This window comes from Oncorhynchus keta, chromosome 9, assembly GCF_023373465.1.
Source record: "Oncorhynchus keta strain PuntledgeMale-10-30-2019 chromosome 9, Oket_V2, whole genome shotgun sequence".
Classification (NCBI taxonomy): domain Eukaryota; kingdom Metazoa; phylum Chordata; class Actinopteri; order Salmoniformes; family Salmonidae; genus Oncorhynchus; species Oncorhynchus keta.
This window is the reverse complement of record NC_068429.1, coordinates 13,294,830-13,314,486: the sequence shown is the minus strand read 5'-3', so window position 1 is coordinate 13,314,486 and position 19,657 is coordinate 13,294,830. Positions and strand designations below refer to the sequence as shown.

Below are 19,657 nucleotides of genomic sequence, written 5' to 3'. Positions count from 1 at the left end.
CCTCCTTGCCAGCCAGCCAGCCAGATGAATAGGAGGAAGAAGACCTGAAATGGCACCCAATTCCCTTAATAAGGCACTTCATTTGGCCAGGGCCCATAGAGAATAAGGAGCCCTTTGGGCTGCAGCCCTGGATATTACCAGACGTACTGGTCATCTAACGCAACACTGATAGCATTAGCAGACAATTTATGGGTGTCGTCCAGGAAAGTGTTTCCCCAATACAGGCTGTTGCGTATTGAGCGACAGGAGATTCGGTTCTGGCAGGACATTGACTGAAGGTTCATCATACAAAATGGGGTTGTGACGTGTAAACGCATCCATTTTGGCACAAACACAGGCAGCCCCACTTCTGATCTTTTGCCCAATTATTGTCAAAATAGCTAATCTAATTAGGCAAAATAATTGTGCTGCCTGTGTAAAAGCAGCCTAAATTACATTTGGACCATGAGTGTTTTATAAAGTGGACTTAAAGAGATTTAGTTAAATGTGAAGGGGTCGGTTTCCTCGGACACAGATTATACCTCGTACGCGACTCATTTCAAATTGGAGAAAGAATGATTTTTGTTGTAAAGGCGTCAGTGTCTGGGGAAACAGGCTGGGAAAGTTCACTTGTTTTTTCTCTTTTGTGACAGAACAAAGAGACAAGGAACTGTTTAATATGCAGGAAAGGTGTTTTACGAAACTCAGTGCAAAGACATATTGATCTGAATGCCTGATAGGTTAAAACATCAGGTTGAAACGCGCTATGCAATTCTGCTTTATAAGAGGAAAGAACTCATGTCACATGCGCCGAAAACAACAGGTGTAGACTTTACCGTGAAGTGCTTACTTACCAGCCCTTAACCAACAATGCAGAGTTAAAAAGTAAGAAAAATGTGCCAAAAATGAACAAGAAAATAGTAATTCAATAAAATAAACAATAACGAGACTTTATACAAGGAGTACTGGTACTGAATCAAATGTGAAGGGGTACGAGGTAGTTGAGGTAATATGTACATGAAGGTAGGGATAAAAGTGTCTAGACAGTCAGGATTGATAATAAACAGAGTGGCAGCAGTGTATGTGAAGAGTGAAAGAGTGTTTATGTGTGAGTGGTGTCAATATAAGTCAGTGTGTGTTGGAGTGTCAGTGTAGTATGTGTAGGTAGAGGCCAGTGAGTGTGCATATAGAACCGGTGCAAATAGTCAGGGTAGCCATTTGATTAACTGTTCCAGCAGTCGCTTCGGTAATGTATTCAAATAAATTTTTATTTGTCACATACACATGGTTAGCAGATGTTAATGCGAGTGTAGCAAAATGCTTGTGCTTCTAGTTCTGACACTGCAGTAATAACCAACGAGTAATCTAACCTAACAATGTCACAACAACTACCTTATACACACAAGTGTAAAGGGATGAAGAATATGTACATAAAGATATATGAATGAGTGATGGTACAGAACGGCATAGGCAAGATGCAGTAGATGGTATCGAGTACAGTATATACATATGAGATGAGTAATGTAAGGTATGTAAAGATTATATTAAGTGGGATTGGTTAAAGTGGCTAGTGATACATTTTTTACACCAATTTTTCAATTATTTAAGTGGCTGGAGTTGAGTCAGTATGTTGGCAGCAGCCACTCAATGTTAGTGGTGGCTGTTTAACAGTCCGATGGCCTTGAGATTGAAAAACAGCTTCTGTCTCTCGGTCCCTGCTTTGATGCACCTGTACTGACCTCGCATTCTGAACAGGCGTTTATGGCCTTCCTGTGATATCGGGGGGTGTAGGTGTCCTGGAGGGCAGGTAGTTCGCCCCCGGTGATGCGTTGTGTAGACCTCACTACCCTCTGGAGAGCCTTACGGTTGAGGACGAAGCCGTTTCCGTACCAGGCGGTGATACAGCCCGACAGGATGCACTCGATTGTGCATCTGTAAAAGTTGAGTGCTTTTGGTGACAAGCCGAATTTCTTCAGCCTCCTGAGGTTGAAGAGGCGCTCCTGCGCCTTCTTCACCGCGCTGTCTGTGTGGGTGGACCAATTCAGTTTGTCCGTGATGTGTACGCCAAGGAACTTAAAACTTACTACACTCTCCACTCTCTACTGTCCCATCGATGTAGATAGCGGGGTGCTCCCTCTGCTGTATCCTGAAGTCCACAATCATCTCCTTTGTTTTGTTGACGTTGAGTGCGAGGTTATTTTCCTGACACCACACTCGAGGGCCCTCACCTCCTCCCTGTAGGCCGTCTCGTCGTTGTTGGTAATCAAGCCTACCACTGTAGTTTCGTCTGCAAACTTGATGATTGAGTTGGAGGCGTGCATGGCCACGCAGTCGTGGGTGAACAGGGAGTACAGGAGAGGGCTCAGAACGCACCCTTATGGGACCCCAGTGTTGAGGATCAGAAGGGGTGGAGATGTTTTTTACCTACCCCCACCACCTGGGGGCGGCCCGTCAGGAAGTCCAGTACCCAGTTGCACAGGGCGGGGTCGAGACCCAGGGTCTCGAGCTTGATGACGAGTTTGGAGGGTACTATGGTGTTAAATGCTGAGCTGTAGTCGATGAACAGCATTCTCACATAGATGGGTGGGGGCAGTGTGCAGTGTTGTTTGCGATTGCGTTGTCTGTGGACCTATTGGGGCGGAAAGCAAATTGCAGTGGGTCTAGGGTGTCAGGTGGGTTGGAGGTGATATGGTCCTTGACTAGTCTCTCAAAGCATTTCATGATGACGGAAGTGAGTGCTACGGGGCGGTAGTCATTTAGCTCAGTTTCCTTAGCTTTCTTGGGAAAAGGAACAATGGTGGCCCTCTTGAAGCATGTGGGAACAGCAGACTGGGATAAGGATTGATTGAATATGTCCGTAAACACACCAGCCAGCTGGTCTGCGCATGCTCTGAGGACGCGGCTGGGGATGCCGTCTGGGCCTGCAGCCTTGCGAGGGTTAACACGTTTAAATGCTTTACTCGTGTCGGCTGCAATGAAGGAGAGTCCGCAGGTTTTGGCAGCGGGCCGTGTCAGTGGCACTGTATTTTCCTCAAAGCGAGCAAAGTTGTTATTTAGTCGGTCTTCCAGTCGCCTGCCATCTTCCTCGTACCACGTAAACACAGCATTAGTACTGTTTTTAGTTTAGTGAGCGTTTCCTGCTTTTAAAAAGGCAGCCCTGCTGTGTTGCCTGGGTCTTGTTCATTAGACATCAAACCGAAGAAAACGGACTGAAACAGGGAAGGCCAACCTGGACTTGTGAAATAGAAAAGCCTATTTCCTTTGTACAACATTTAAAAACGTTCTCCTAATGAACACGACCCGGATGTCCACTACTGTGTGTGTGTTCACATTACTTTGAGAGTGTCAGGTGTGTAAAAACATCCACTGCCCTTCCGAAATTACTGAAAAAGACGTACCTTGAAGAAACCCCAAATGCCGCCCCCCGCGTTGGCATCTACGGCGAGGCGGGGGTCCTCGTTTTCGACCTCAGGGAAGGTGATGGGGGAGCCGGCATCTAGACCCCCTGACATCATTGGCTGTTGCACCATTGGGTTGGATACTACCCCTGGAAGAGACATCATGAATACCGTTACCAGTCATCATAATGTACTGTATACCAGGGTTGTGTTCATTAGGCACCAAAAGGAAATGTTTTCGCAACAGAAAACGAAAACATGCGTTTATCAGACACATTCAGGTAGTCCCCTGTTGCGGTCTGCTTTCTTACAATTGTGTTCATAAGGGGCCAAACTGGTGGTATTCAAATCAGGGCCTGGAGAACAATAACACTGCAGGTTCTCATCCTTTCCTTCTCAACAGGGACTGATTAAGACCTTGGACACCAAGGTCTGCCCAATTAAGGACAGGAATCAGTCAGAAAAAAAATAATTCAAAAGCAGACCTTGAGGCCTGGATTTAAATACCCATGCTGTATCCAATAGGCATACAGAATGACAACCAAAAACAGGTGGACTTGCACAGTAACAAAATAATGTAATCAAGAGAATAGACACTAGGTAAACACATTTATCCATGCAAAGTAAACAGCAGAAACAGATACATAAACCACACCCACCTCAAAGACAAACACCTTGGCTCAAACAAACATTCAAACCATTTTAATGTGTCACCGGTGTGATGTTTAACCATTGGGTGTGTCTGTACGCATTGCCACGTTTTTTTGTGAGGTAGTATGTTACTCACTCTGTGAAAGTGCTTGGATTTTTTAAAATTAGTCACATGTAAATTGTAGTGTAGTGAAATAGTTGAGCTCTGTGCTCCAACAGTGCAGGTGTGAATGAAACAAAACACCATATAAAATAAATACTGAACAAAAATATAACACACTTAGTCCCTATAAGCAAATCAGTCAATTAAAATAAATTAATTTAGGCCCTAAGCTATGAATTTCACATGACTGGGAATACAGATCTGCATCTGTTAGTCACAGATATCTTTTAAAAAATGGGAGGGGCGTGGATCAGAAAACCAGTCAGTATCTGGTGTAACCACCATTTGCCTCATGTAGCATGACATCTCCTTCACATAGAGTTGATCAGGCTGTTGATTGTCCCACTACTCTTTAATGGCTTTGCGAAGTTGCTGGATATTGGTGGGAACTGGAACACGCTGTCGTACACGTTGAACCAGAGCATCCCAAACAGGCTCAAATCAAATCAACAGGTGACATGTCTGGTGAGGATGCAGGCCATGGAAGAACTGGGAAATGTTCAGCTATCAGGAATTGTGTAAAGATTCTTGCAACATGGGGCCGTGCATTATCATGCTGAAACATGAGGTGATGGAGGTGGATGTCCATAACTTATGCTTGCCCATACCATAACCCCACCATGGGGCACTCTGTTCAAAACGACGTTGAGGTGGCTTATGGTTGAGAAATGAACATTCAATTCTCTGGCAACAGCTCTGGTGGACATTCCTGCAGTCAGCATGCCAATTGCATGCTCCCTCAACTTGATACATCTGTGGCATTGTTTTATGTAACAAAACTGCACATTGTTTGTCCCCAGCACAAGATGCAAATGTGTAATAATCATGGTTAAATCAGCTACTTGATATGCTGTCAGGTGTATGGATTACCTTGGCATGGGAGAAATGTGATTAGTTTGAGGAAACTAGGCGTATGTCACACGTCACTACTTCACAGGAGAAGCATTTGATTGTAAACATACCTTTATCAAAAACGTTCATGTGCCTTAATAACAAACTAGTATTCCATCTGTAAATACAAATGGTTAAATTACGAGTCTAGTTGGTTTAGCCACAGAAAAAGCCAGGAACCTTCCTGCTAGCCATGATTGGCTGAGATAATGGATGGGCTGGACATGCCAAGAGATGAGTTTGGATTGGTCTGCCATGTAGCATGCGTCTGTTTATAACGTGAGCTGCTCAGTATGTGGTGATAGTCCTTTCTACCGTGCCATTTTTGAAATAGATAATGTTAGCCATCCAGAATTACAAACGTTCTGCTACTTTTCTCAACATTGATACCCTGAAATTAGCAGGTACTATCGACAAATGAGTTGGAAAACTTGATTTACTACTTTCTGCACAAGCCACGGTCAGTGTGAACCGGAGTGACTTGACCAGTGGAGGCTCCTCAAAGGACCATCCTCAAATTACTTTCCATAAAAATAGTGAAACTATACTAAATATGTCACCAAATAGTGTATGCCATTTAGCTGACGCTTTTATCCAAAGCGACTTACAGTCATGTGTGCATACATTCTACGTATGGGTGGTCCCGGGAATCGAACCCACTACCCTGGCGTTACAAGCGCCATGCTCTACCAACTGAGCCACAGAAGGACCACAAATAATGGATAGAAATGCACTGTTTTGCAATACTGTAGCACCATAGAGTAGCCGGAGCACAGCTAGCTTCCGTCCTTCTCTGGCTACAATGACTTCAATACAAAACCTAGGAGCCTCGTAATCCTCAACCTCTTCCATAGACACACTACCGTTCAAACATTTGGGGTCACTTAGAAATTCTTGTTTTTGAAAGAAAAGCAATTTTTTTGACCATTAAAATAACATCAAATTGATCAGAAATACAATGTAGACATTGTTAATGTTGTAAATGACTGTTGTAGCTGGAAACAGCTGATTTTTTTATGGCATATCGACATAGGTGTACAGAGGTCCATTACCAGCAACCTCCTGTGTCCCAATGGCATGTTGTGTTAGCTAACTCAAATTCATCATTAGAAAACCCTTTTGCAATTATGTTAGCACAGCTGAAAACTGTTGTGCTCATTAAAGAAGCAATAAAACTGGCCTTCTTTAGACTAGTTGGGTATTTTATTTTACCTTTATTTAACTAGCAAGTCAGTTAAGAACAAATTCTTATTTTCAATGACGGCCTATGAACAGTGCCTGTTCAGGGGCATAACGACAGATTTGTACCTTGTCAGCTCGGGGATTTGAACTTGCAACCTTCCGGTTACTAGTCCAACGCTCTAACCACTAGGCAACCCTGCCACCCCGTTTGAGCTGGAGCGTCAGCATTTGTGGGTTCGATTACAGGCTCAAAATGGCCAGAAACAAAGACCTTTCCTCTGAAACTCAGTCTATTCTTGTTCTGAGAAATGAAGGTAATTCCATGCGAGAAATTGCCAAGGAACTGAAGATCTCATACAACGCTGTGTACTACTCCCTTCACAGAACAGCTCAAACTGGCCCTAACCAGAATAGAAAGAGTGGGAGGCCGCGGTGCACAACTGAGCAAGAGGACAAGTACATTAGAGTGTCTAGTTTGAGAAACAGACACCTCACAAGTCCTCAATTGGCAGCTTCCTTAAATAGTACATGCAAAACACCAGTCTCAACGTCAACAGTGAAGAGGTGACTCTGGGATGCTAGCCTTCTATGCAGAGTTGCAAAAAGAAAAGCCTTCTCTCAGACTGGCCAATAAAAAGAAAAGATTAAGATGGGCAAAAGAACACAGACACTGGACAGAGGACAGACGAATCTAAGTTTGAGGTTTTCGGATCACAAAGAAGAACATTTGTGAGACGCAGAAAAAATGAAGATGCTGGAGGAATGCTTGACGCCATCTGTCAAGCATGGTGGAGGCAATGTGATGGTCTGGGGGTGCTTTGGTGATGGTAAAGTGGGAGATTTATACAGGGTAAAAGGGATCTTGAAGAAGGCCATCAGTCAAATTTGCCATGCCATCCCCTATGGACGGTGCTTAATTGGAGCCAATTTCCTCCTACAACAGGACAATGACCCAAAGCACAGCTCTAAAATATGCAAGAACTATTTAGGGAAGAAGCAGTCAGCTGGTATTCTGTCTATGATGGAGTGGCCAGCAGAGTCACCAGATCTCAACCTTTACTGAGCTGTTGTGGGAGCAGCTTGACCGTATAGTATGTAAGAATTGCCCATCAAGCCAATCCAACTTGTGGGAGGTGCTTCAGGAAGCATGGGGTGAAATCTCTTCAGATTACCTCAACAAATTGACAACTAAAATGCCAAAGGTCTGCAAGGCTGTAATTGCTGAAAATTGAGGATTCTTTGACAAAAGCAAAGATTGAAGGACACAATTATTTCAAATAAAAATTATTATTTATAACCTTGACTACATCTTGACTATATTTCCCATTCATTTTGCCACTCATTTCATGCATGTTTTCATGGAAAACAACGACATTTCTAAGTCACCCCAAACTTAACGGTGTACATAGTAATTATGACCACTTCCGGAGAACATCCTCAAACCAATCAAAGCTTTCGCAGCATGAACTGACATATTGCTCATCCAATCACAGGATTAGGATCAGAGAATGAACCTAGTGTGTTGCATTGGGATTGTGCCACAGAGCATTATGGAGGTTATATGTGTTGAGAAGCTTGGTGACATTGTTGGATAGAGATTAAGAGTGATTATGTTTACATTTAACCTTTATTTAACTAGGCAAGTCAGTTATGAACAAATTCTTATTTACAATGTAGCTGCACAATTTAGCTAGCTAGCAGAATGAGCATGCAGTTCTCTGCCTGAATGACTAATGCTACTGAAAATGTTGGACTTTTTGTTGAAGAACCCCTTTCATTCTCTGGGGTAAAGAAAAGGTGCAACTTAAAACCGAGAGTCAATCTCTGACTGAGATCAGTTTCATGAAGGATGAAAAGGTGAGGGCGTTCAGTACCAATTGGTATCAAAAGTATAGCTGGTTAACAGGGAGCCTTTCATCAATCCGCCTGTATTGCTGGTCTTGCCTGCTTTTTGAAAAGTCTGAGCATTGTGCAAAGTGTGTGGGGGGGTACTGTGACTTGAAGAACATTAAGGGTTCAGCTAAACGGAATCACAAAAGCAGGGAGCATATAGATACCTGCATCAGATTAAACATTCTGGGAAAAAGCCACATCGATCATGTAATGGACGAAGGTCTGCATATTCAAACTGCGCAACACAAAGAGAAAGTAAAAAGAAACAGGGATGTACTCAAGCAGCTTAACGGCACCACTGCATTTTTGGGCACGCAAGAATTAGCTTTGAGGACACGTCGAGAGGGAAAGTTATGTTAACAAAGGCAACGACAGGGAGCTTGCAGAGGTAATAAATAGTACAATGTGATTTTAAAGTTTAAAGTTTAATTTCATTTACAATTGTTACCAATTTTGTATTAATTGATATTCATTTAAAATGTTGTTTTCAACAGTTTTTTCCCCATGCTCCACCCATGGCCCTCTGAAGAACTGAACAGCCCTGGTCCTCTGGTGTCTGTTATTTCCCATATACCCTTTCATCCACCGGCACATTGAATATTTCCTCTCCAAGCACTGCGAGTACCCCTATACATTTTATTTAATTACTATGTAGAGTCAATCATATACACAATGTGATTTCACTCCTTGGTTGGACTAACTCATTCTTAGCTCTTTAGTCTAACTATGTGTTACAGTTTTGTTTTCACAGTCAAATCCTGTCCTGCCCTTAGTGGAGGTGTTGGGCTCTTTTACAACAAAATCCATGATGAGCCTTTTTCTGTACTGAAGCCTCATCCCTGTCCTGCACTGAAGTCAAGCCTCTGAACACCTCTGCTCATGCCTCATACCCTCATTCAATCACTGCTGCCCTTCCCAACACTAAGTAGCCCTCTTATTCCCATTCCCCATAATATTTTATTATAAATGTCTTTAAAAGTTTCAGGTTAAAATCATAGCTCTTTGATGATTTTTTAAAATGCGCTTTGCCATTCGTTCTGCGACTATACCATGGGTCTTCCATCCTCAATTTTTCAAGTCACCAGCCTCCACTGGACTTTACAATGCTGGCCAAACGAGATGTAGCTGCAAACAAAACAGAGTTAAGGGGTTGCAGTCTGCCGTGAAGCGTTCATCCATGTATATGGATAAGAGTCTAGCTACATTTTCAGATATTATACATTTCTAACTTCGTCAGAAAGTTGTTTTCATTGCAAGTTAAAGCGTACTGTTAGCGAGCTAGTGAACGTTAGCTTGCTGGCTCGCTGTGTAGTACTATTATTCCATTCACAGAACTATTTGCATTCTTAGCTATAGCCTAATGTTAGCTCGCTAACATTGAACCTGGTTGGTTATCTTTAGCTACCTGCAGATTCATACTACAGCTATGACATAATTTGTATTGGTTGGTAGTAGTACGAGTTGGGATTATGCTGGTTCATTGTTTAGTTAGCTAGCTACATGTCTAAACGGAACACTTCACCAGATGATTAAATCCCATCCACTTTGCCTGATGTGGCTGGGGGTTGGATCTAGCATTTCCTTCATATGACCCATCAATTCAGACAAGTGTGTCAGGTAAGCGTCGTCTAATAATTATAAAATATTTTTATCTGGGCACTTTCTGTTATTGCTACTATGCAAGTAACCATTTCAATGTACAGTTTACACCTTCTGTATCCTGTGCATGTGACAAATCAACTTTTTATTTTATATAGTGTGTTTTTACCAGCGACAGTAATGTGAACAACAACGTGACCTGCACCAAAATCAGATTAGGATATAGGCCAAGGACAAGATAAAGTGGATTTTTAACTGGAGTTTTTCATTATAGTAGGCAACTTTCACCACTTTTAGTCTTTGGTTGTTTACTAAACTAATCACGGTTTATCAAATATCCTCACATGTGAAGCCTTAAAAGAGGTGGGAGGGGCTAAGGCTTAAGATATCATAACCGCCATCGATAAGAGACATTACTGTGCAGCTGTATTCATCGACCTGGCCAAGGCTTTCGACTCTCAATCACCACATTCTTATCAGCAGACTAAACAGCCTTGGTTTTTCAAATGACTGCCTTGCTTGGTTCACCAACTACTTCTCGGATAGAGTTCAGTGTGTTAAATCGGAGGGCCTGTTGTCTGGACCTCTGGCAGTCTATGGGGGTGCCACAGGGTTCAATTCTCAGGCCGACTCTCTTCTCTGTATACATCAATGAGGTTGCTCTTGCTGCTGGTTATTCTCTGATCCACCTCTATGCAGACGACACCATTCTGTATACTTCTGGCCCTTCTTTGGACACTTGACTAACCTCCAGATGAGCTTCAATGCCATACAACTCTCCTTCCCTTTGCCTCCAACTGCTCTTAAATGGAAGTAAAACTAAATGCATGCTCTTCAACCGATCGCTGCCCCTCACCTGCCCGCCCGGCCAGCATCACTACTCTGGACGGTTCTGATGTAGGTATTTGTAGTTGTCCACATATTCTAAGTGTCTGGTTAGACTGTAAACTCTCCTTCCAGACTCACATTAAGCATCTCAAATCCAAAATTAAATCTAGAATCGGCTTCCTATTTTGCAACAAAGCATCCTTCACTCATGCTGCCAAACATAACCTCGTAAAACTGACCATCCTACCGATCCTAGACTTCGGCGATGTCATTTACAAAATAGCCTCCAACACTCTACTCAACAAATTGGATGCAGTCTATCACAGTGCCTTCCGTTTTGTCACCAAAGCCCCATATAATACCCACCATTGTGACTTGTATGTTCTCATTGGCTGGCCCTCGCTTCATACTAGTCGCCAAACCCACTGGCTCCAGGTCATCTACAAGTCTCCGCCTTATCTCAGCTCACTGGTCACCATAGCAGCACCCAGCCGTAGCTCGCGCTCCAGCAGGTATATCTCACTAGTCACCCCCAAAGCCTTTGGCCACCTTTCCTTCCAGTTCTCTGCTGCCAATGACTGGAATGAACTGCAAAAAAATCCCTGAAGCTGGAGACTTGCATTTCCCTCACTAACTTTAAATATCAGCTATCTGAGCAGCTCACAGATCATTGCACCTGTACATAGCCCATCTGTAATATAGCCCATCCAACTACCTGCACCCTAGTATCTTTACTTGCACATTCACCTTCTGCACATCAATCACTCCCGTGTTTAATTGGTATATTGTAATTACTTCCCCACCATGGCCTACTTATTGCCTTACCTCCCTTATCTTACCTCATTTGCACACACTGTATATAGATGTTTCTACTGTATTATTGACCGTTTATTTATTCCATGTGTAACTCTGTGTTGTTGTATGTGTCGAACTGCTTTGCTTCATCTTGGACAGGTCGCAGTTGCAAATGAGAAGTTGTTCTCAACTAGCCTACCTGGTTAAATAAATGTGAAATACATTTTTTAAAAAAGGTACACCTCCAATTGACTCAAATGATGTCAATTAGCCTATAAGAAGCTTCTAAAGCCATGATATTTTCTGGAATTTTCCAAGCTGTTTAAAGGCACAGTCAACTCAGTGTATGTAAATCTGTGACCCACTGGAATTTATTCTTGGCCAGGTCGCAGTTGTAAATGAGAACTTGTTCTCAACTAGCCTACCTGGTTAAATAAAGGTGAAATAAATAAAAAATAAAATAAATAAGAGGGTGTAAACAATGCTGAATGGGTGTAGACAAAGAGCTCTTCAGTAGGTGTACCAAAACATTCTCAAAAGTGGGGTTATAAGTTTCAACTTTCAAAGCTGTAGCTCAGTTGGTAGAGCATGGCGCTTGTAACGCCAGGGTAGTGGGTTCGATTCCCGGGACCACCCATACGTAGAATGTATGCACACATGACTGTAAGTCGCTTTGGATAAAAGCGTCTGCTAAATGGCATATATTATTATTATTATTAAAGCAGAATTACTTTCCCATCGTTCTTCAACTGCAGTGTATGATATACCATTTTCTATATAGTCTATACTTTTATCCAATGTAAAAAATACAGTTTCAAATTTTGCTACATAAGAATGAATCGAGGCAGTCGGTCACAAATGCTCACTAACAGAGATGTAAACAAATGTGCACATAACATTTGAGAGAAATAAGCTCTGTGTATATGGAAAATTATATTTTTGTTTAATGTATACACATATTTACAACTGACAAAAATAGATATCCATTGGAGTGTGGGCAGGCTAAATAAAAATGTCCATATGGAGAGTGGGTAGGACTAGTGGAGTAGTTTGCATGTCTCTTCTCCATGTGCGTTTTTGTGTCAAGCCCTCGAGAAGGCCAACCCGGAACCTGGCAGTCCACTGAGCCGCTCAAATTGGTGGGCTTATTTCCCTCTCTGCTTGACCACAGATAATAGCTTTCCCTTTAGCCCACTGACCCCTTCCCCATCTCACACACACACACTGAGGGCAGAGTAAAAGCGCTAGACTGATGACCATGTTTGAATGTGGATTCTAGGAGATCCAAGTCAGAGAATATCTTAAGGTTGAAATTACCTGAAATTGTTCACCTTTCCCCATCACCATACAATGCAATGACAGTTCAGTTTAGCACTAAAAAGGCATTGGGAAGCGAGCACCTTGGACACACATGGACTTCCATTCAATTTCCACTTTACAACTCTTGTGTTGGGAATGATATACCCAGACTGAAGTCTCAGGCACTTTTCATCAAGACAGGATGACCTAACAGACCAGAAGCTATTGATAATACCGAGGCCTTTGCAATCAGTTCAAATCGACAAATATAGCCTACACCACGTGGCTACTTTAGCTCCGGCAAGTCAACAGCCTTACCTGTCATCGGGGCGGCGCTGGAGAAACTGGGCATGAGCGGCGTCTGCGGTGTGCGTCCGGCGTGTCCCCGCGTGATGTCATAGCCCGCACTCATGGTAAAGCCTGTGGTGGGCGGGCCCATCGGTGGCGCCGTCATCACCGGACCGGTCGGAGGCAGGGCCACAGCGCCCATTGGGGGTGCGGTGGGATAGGGGGAGGAGAAGGCCATGGGGCTGGGGGTGTAAGGTGCTCCCCCGATGGGCGGAGGGGGGTAGGACAGGGTGGGTATGGGGCTGCCGAAGGGAGGGGGCGCGGAGGAGTGGATAGGGGGGATGGAGCTGGAGACAGCGAGAGGGGCGGGGGTTGAGAAGCCCTCGGGGCGAAGGTGGATATGCCGGTGGTTCTGGGGAGGGACAGGGGACTGGACAGGCCTGGAGGGGAACAAGAGAGTATTATTGAGTAACAAATAATAAGGTAAGTATGAGAATGTTTAAAGGGATAATTCACCCAATTTACAATGTACATGAAAGTTGGAGCAAAGACCCCACTGAACCAAATCTTAGCGTAGCTATATCTTCCAGTGTAAAACAATTCTCTATCACTAGCTATTGTTCCTTTAAACCCAACATAATGACTTGATAATACCCTAAGCACTACTGCATTGGCTGAAATGAATGGCTCGTTGTACAGCCTGGCCTACGTCGACATTCTGAGGATAGTCGGGATGTCATTTACATTGTTAGAAATACAATGGACAGGCTGATTCCATTGCACTTCAGAGAACATAATTTGCCCAAGGCTCCAATTATTTATGTGATAAGTATTGCTGTGTTACTGCAAAGTTATACAGTGAGCAGGTGATTATCAGAATTTACTTGCACGGTTCTGGCTAACAGCCGACCTTGTCCCTTTGTCCCACACAAACTCAAGGACAGACAGTCTCTCATGCCAATGTTCCAAGCACCTCCTCTGCTTTGCATCCCATTCCAACAACTGACAAACTATGACCTCAAGCCGTTGACCTCTCTCTTGATTGATGTTGTGACTACGGAGATACATACTGCTAGAAACTGAGGCTGTGTTTCATTGCAGAATGACACTCTTTCCCCTCTGCTCTCATTGTATGCCCTCCTTACTTTGAGATCTGAAAGGATTGATATAGGTGAAAGCAACATGGAAAAGTCTAGGCGGAGCTTTTGATAATAGACTACTCTGTAAAGGAGAATGAATGAGGGCAAAAAGAAGTGGACAACTTTATGGAATGAAATACAGCCCAGAAGATTGAACAGTTTTAAGATAGAAATGTAGCATTAAAATATAAGGCTGTATTTTTTGCCTTGGTTTAGGATATAGACCTAGCAGATTTGTCATAGCAATTCCATGCTTTTGGTAGTGTACCGTACCAAAGCTGGATGTATAGCCTGCATTTTGTGCCGTTGGTGGAGGTACCAATGTAGGTTGGAAGCAGTGCATCCACTGTATCAATGAATGACTTACACATAGTCAGGGGAGGGGGGTTGACAGCGGCTGCCATGCTAGGGGGAGGCAAAGGGGAGGCGGGTGGGGTGGTCTCTATTCCACTTTCTTCCATCATCTTCCCGGCCTTCGGTCTGCCACATCAAAGAAAGGTCACATTATTAGACAACATGGCTTGAGTTCTTATTATGAGAGGCAGTTCTTAGTTGAGGCACGTTTAATGGTCTCTACACAAGACTAAGTTGGAATGGGCAGGTGTCAGAAAACATGGAAGCTAAAGTTCCTAACTGATGGCCCCCTCTCCACTGTAACTCGTCAGTTCTCTGGATAGGTTGGTATTCTTTATTCCAATGAAACGTAGGAAGCTGATGTAAGCCTGGTAATAAGAGAACTACTGGAGAGCTAGGGATAAAGGTGAGTTCTGTATACACACACACTGAGTACAAACAGAACGTGGCACTTTCATAAAAAGCGCAACGGTACATCGTTGACATGATATTGGTAGTTGCTGTTTTTGGTCATTGTATTATTACCTACTTGTATTATTCTAGTGTTTTTTTTAAATTGTAGCAAGATAAAATAGTGCCTGGCCTGTGCCAATACAACTCTTGGCAAAATGCCGGTTGTTAGCCAACAGTCAGCTGTTGCCACGTCTTCATCATGCAGAGGCGCACGAGTGTGCATCAATGGACAGTGTGCATGCATGTGTTTTACATGAAATTGTGGCGTGTAGACTGCTGTGCCATCAATAGTAGTTCGCCTTTGATGTAACGTTATAAAATAAACACATGTAACTAGTTAAAGGCAACAGCTAGCTACCTCTTTTAGTTATCACCTTGTCAACTGCAACATAACTTTATAGCTAACTAAACGCACAATTATTTTGTAACTTTTAGGTTGTCTGCGAGACTGAGGTTTTATAACTAAGTTACTGTTAGCAAACTAGAGCTAGACGTGTAAGTTAGCTAGCAAACGTTAGTTATGCTGGTTCATGCTAGCTAGGCTGATTTACCGCAAGACAAAGGCATTCATGTAATGACTGAGTTTTTTTGCACTTGACAGAAGTACATACATTCCTACCTGAAATCTTGATATTCCAGAGAAACGAGTGGGTGGAAAATCAATCACTTTCCAATGTATTGAGCCAAAAGAGAAGTAGCAAACGCACTAACTGTGGAAAGATGGCCGCGTTCTAATGACGTCAGGCATTGCCACGTATTACCAAAGTGGGATGAACAGTCGGCTCGTGTTACTAATCCAATGTTTTCCTTTTTTGTAACCTTTAATATGTATACTTTACTGTATTTATACTTGGGATATCACTTTTCAACAGTAAACGTTCCAAAATCGCTGGAGGAAGTAAAGTGACAGAACTATTGGTTAAAACTGCAACAACGGTTCTCTGATTGTATGAGTGAGGTATTTCACTATGTGATACGCCTCCAGTTTATTCTTCAGAAGACTTATTACACTACGCCAGCCATGATTGGCTGGACGTCGAGATGTGTGCGTCGGAGAAGGGTGTCCCTCCTACCCTATGCAGCTTCTCTGAGTCATTCAAGAATAAGCCAAACCTCTTCCTCGCTCATCCAAGGAGGGTGTTCTGGTGAAATATCTCACTCATACAATCAGAGAACCGGGGTTACAGTCAAGTATTTGTTTTTGTATTTCACTATGGAATATACTGACCTCCGTATTGCCAGATAAGCTTATCCTGACAACCGACTGCCCTTTGCTATATATCACACAAATAGGCATTGCACCTCAGAAGATCCTACACGTAAAACAGCATACTCCAGGGTCGGTCCATCACTCAAGGGGGTCCATCACTCAAGGACATGTGGTGCTGAAAATGTATATGGTTATATTATGTAAGAACAATGGTGCAACACTAGTAAAAATATTATTTCATAACAAACACGCTTTGGATTGCAGTCACTGTCCACTGTTCTGAAAACACATCAGTACACTGTTGAATTTTCCTAGACCAGGTATTCCCAAACTTTATGCCGTCGGGGGTATGCCAAATAAAAATGTGATTCCCATGTAATTCTATATATTTTTTGCAACAAAAAATAATCTTCACATTTTCAAACATTAAATTTATATTTTCCAACAGGGCTATACATTTGGGTGAGGTTTATTTCTCACCTGAGGAGCCTCGTTTCACTGTCAAAAATCATGTCAAATACAGGTAGCCTAGTCAAATAATTAACATTCAATCACATTAACCGTGACTCTCTCGCTGGAATTCCACTAACGGTTTGTATGTAGCCAAATGTAGCTGCTGTTCATGTTGGTATCTGTACTGATAGCGCAAAAGCCATGACAGGGAGACATAGTGGAGTGGTAACGCATGTGCAAATAGTTGCTCCCGACACCACTTGGGTACATTGCAGCATCCACCAAGAGGCTCTTGCTACTAAGGGAATGCCTGACAGCTTGAAAGACGTTTTGGACACTACAGTGAAAATGGCCCCTGAACTCGTGTATTTTCTGCACTATGCAACGATATGGGCAGCGACCATGTAACGCTTTTACAACATAAGTGCACTGATTATCAAGGGGCAAAGTATTGACAATTTGTTTTGAATTGAGAGACTAGCTTAAAGTTTCTTTACTGACCATAATTTTCGCTTGTCTGACTGCTTGCATGATGACGAGTTTCTCACACGACTGGCCTATCTGGGTGATCTTTTTTATTGTCTGAATGATCTGAATCTAGAATTACAGGGACTCTCTGCAACTATATTCAATGTGCGGGACTAAATTGAGGCTATGATTAAAAAGTTGGAGCTCTTCTCCGTCTGCATTAACAAGGACAACACACAGGTCTTTCCATCATTGTGTGATTTTTTTTGTGTGCAAATTAATTCAAGCTTACAGACAATGTCAAATGTGATATAGCGAAGCACCTGAGTGAGTTGGATGCCCAATTACGCAGGTACTTTCCCGAAACGGATGACACAAACAACTGGATTCGTTATCCCTTTCATGCCCTGCCTCCAGTCCACTTACCGATATCTGAACAAGAGAGCCTCATCGAAATTGCAACAAGCGGTTCTGTGAAAATTGAATTTAATCAGAAGCCACTGTCAGATTTCTGGATTGGGCTACGCTCAGAGTATCCTTCCTTGGAAAATCGTGCTGTTAAGACACAGATGCCCTTTGCAAGCATGAACCTATGTGAGAGTGGATTCTCGGTCCCTCACTGGCATGAGAACTAAATACAGGCACATACTGTGTGTGGAAAATGATTTAAGACTGAGACTTTCTCCAATACAACCCAACATTGCAGAGTTATGTGCATCCTTTCAAGCACACCCACCTCATTGACCTGTGGTAAGTTAACTATTTTCAATTAACAAATAAGGTTTTATATGTAAGATGGTTAAATAAAGAGCAAAATTATTGATTATTATTATTTGTGCCCTGGTCCTATAAAAGCTCTTTGTCACTTCCCATGAGCCGGGTTGTGACAAAACTAATTCTTATGTTTAATAAATGTGTGTGTGTGGCAGGCTCACAACGATGGCAAAAAACAACATTTGAGAGTGCACTGACCCTGGTGCTAGAGGGGGTACGCAGCTGGAGGTTGAACGTTTCAAGGGGTACGGGACTATTAAAAAGTTTGGGAACCACTGCTCTAGTGGAATGAGCCCGTGGGCAGGAGACTCAAGACCCTTACTTGTGTAGGCCAAAGCAATAGCCCCCACTAACCATTGGCAGAGGCATTCTTTAGTGAGTGCCTTACCTGTGTGAGGTCTTGCCCAGGAAACAAAACTGCAGAATTGACTCATATGTAGTTTTCCATTTTATTTTGGTAAATTAGTTGCAAGCCTGAAGATGTAAAATGCATGCCCTAGCCCAGGGCCACGTTCAGTTGTCAAACGTTCTTGAACGTTGCAGATAGAAATGTGATGAATAGAGCTGATGTGATTTCTTATTCTACATAGAAATTGTTCTACATAGAAATAGGCTATCTGAATGTTCCAAAACGGTCTGCTCTATCTTGGGATGTCCATACTCCATTGAAGTTGACATTTAAGGGGTTAAGTAAAAGTTAAGGTTGGGGTTAAGGTAGGGTAGCAGTGTTGTGGTCGAGTCACTTAAACTCAAGTCCCAAGTCTCCTGTGCTTGAGTGGAGTCACTAGTCCCTATGTCTGAAATCAAGTCTAAGACCATTGAGTTACGAGTCCATCAATTTAGAACAGGTCTATATTATGCAATTGTTTCTAGTCACCACCATGGCAGTATATCGCCACTCCTTAATGAAAAATCTCACCTAACTTACTATTCATCACTACCTCACAAGTTGTACTCAATACCCGTGCTTGAATACTTACACTGAACAAAAATATAAACACAACAGGCAAAAACTTAGTTCATATAAGGAAATCAGTCAATTTAAATAAATTCATTAGGCCCTAATCTATGTATTTCACATGACTGGGAATACAGATATGCATCTGTTGGTCATAGATACCTTATATAAAAAAGGTAGGGGCGTGGATCAGAACTAGTCAGTATAAACCACCATTTGCCTCATGCAGCGCCACCCATCTCCTTTACATACAGTTGATCAGGCTGTTGATTGTGGCCTGTGGAATGTTGTGCCACACCTCTTCAAAGGCTCTGTGAAGTCGCTGGATATTGGCTGGATACTGGAACACACTGTCATACACATCGAGCCAGAGCATCCCAAAACTGCTTAAAACTTCTTATGGCTGGGGGTAGTATTGAGTAGCTTTGATGAATAAGGTTCCCAGAGTAAACTGCCTGCTACTCAGGCCCAGTTGCTAATATATGCATATTATTAGTATATATGGATAGAAAACACTCTGAAGTTTCTAAAACTGTTTGAATGATGTCTGTGAGTATAACAGAACTCATATGGCAGGCAAAAACCTGAGACAAAATCCAACCATGAAGTGGGAAATCTGAGGTTTGTAGTTTTTCAACTATTTGCCTATCGAATATACAGTGTCTATGGGGTCAAATTACACTTCCTAAGGCTTCCACTAGATGTAAACTGTCTTTAGAACCTTGTTTGATGCTTCTACTGTGAAGGAGGAGGGAATTGGAGCTGAATGAGTGAGTAGTCTGGCAGAGTGCCACGAGCTGGTCACGTGCGTTCACATGAGAGTTAGCTTGAGTTCCATTGCATTTCTGAAGACAAAGGAATTCTCCGGTTGGAACATTATTG

The 19,657-nt window shown here is 42.7% G+C and overlaps 2 protein-coding genes across 2 annotated transcripts in view; one reads left to right on the top strand and one right to left on the bottom strand.

The window, feature by feature from the left end:
- The window catches only part of prrc1 (proline-rich coiled-coil 1), a 35,989-nt gene extending 20,140 nt beyond the window's left edge, over nucleotides 1-15,849 (bottom strand). The window contains 5 exon segments of the mRNA XM_035775471.2: nucleotides 3,378-3,526; nucleotides 12,997-13,350; nucleotides 13,353-13,406; nucleotides 14,473-14,585; nucleotides 15,532-15,849. Of these exon segments, the coding sequence (XP_035631364.2) occupies nucleotides 3,378-3,526; nucleotides 12,997-13,350; nucleotides 13,353-13,406; nucleotides 14,473-14,569 (654 nt within the window). The 5' untranslated portion in view covers nucleotides 14,570-14,585; nucleotides 15,532-15,849.
- Nucleotides 1-19,657, top strand: part of LOC118387281 (E3 ubiquitin-protein ligase MARCHF3-like) — a 441,656-nt gene that overhangs the window by 239,363 nt on the left and 182,636 nt on the right. The gene's annotated exons all lie outside the window — the stretch shown is intronic.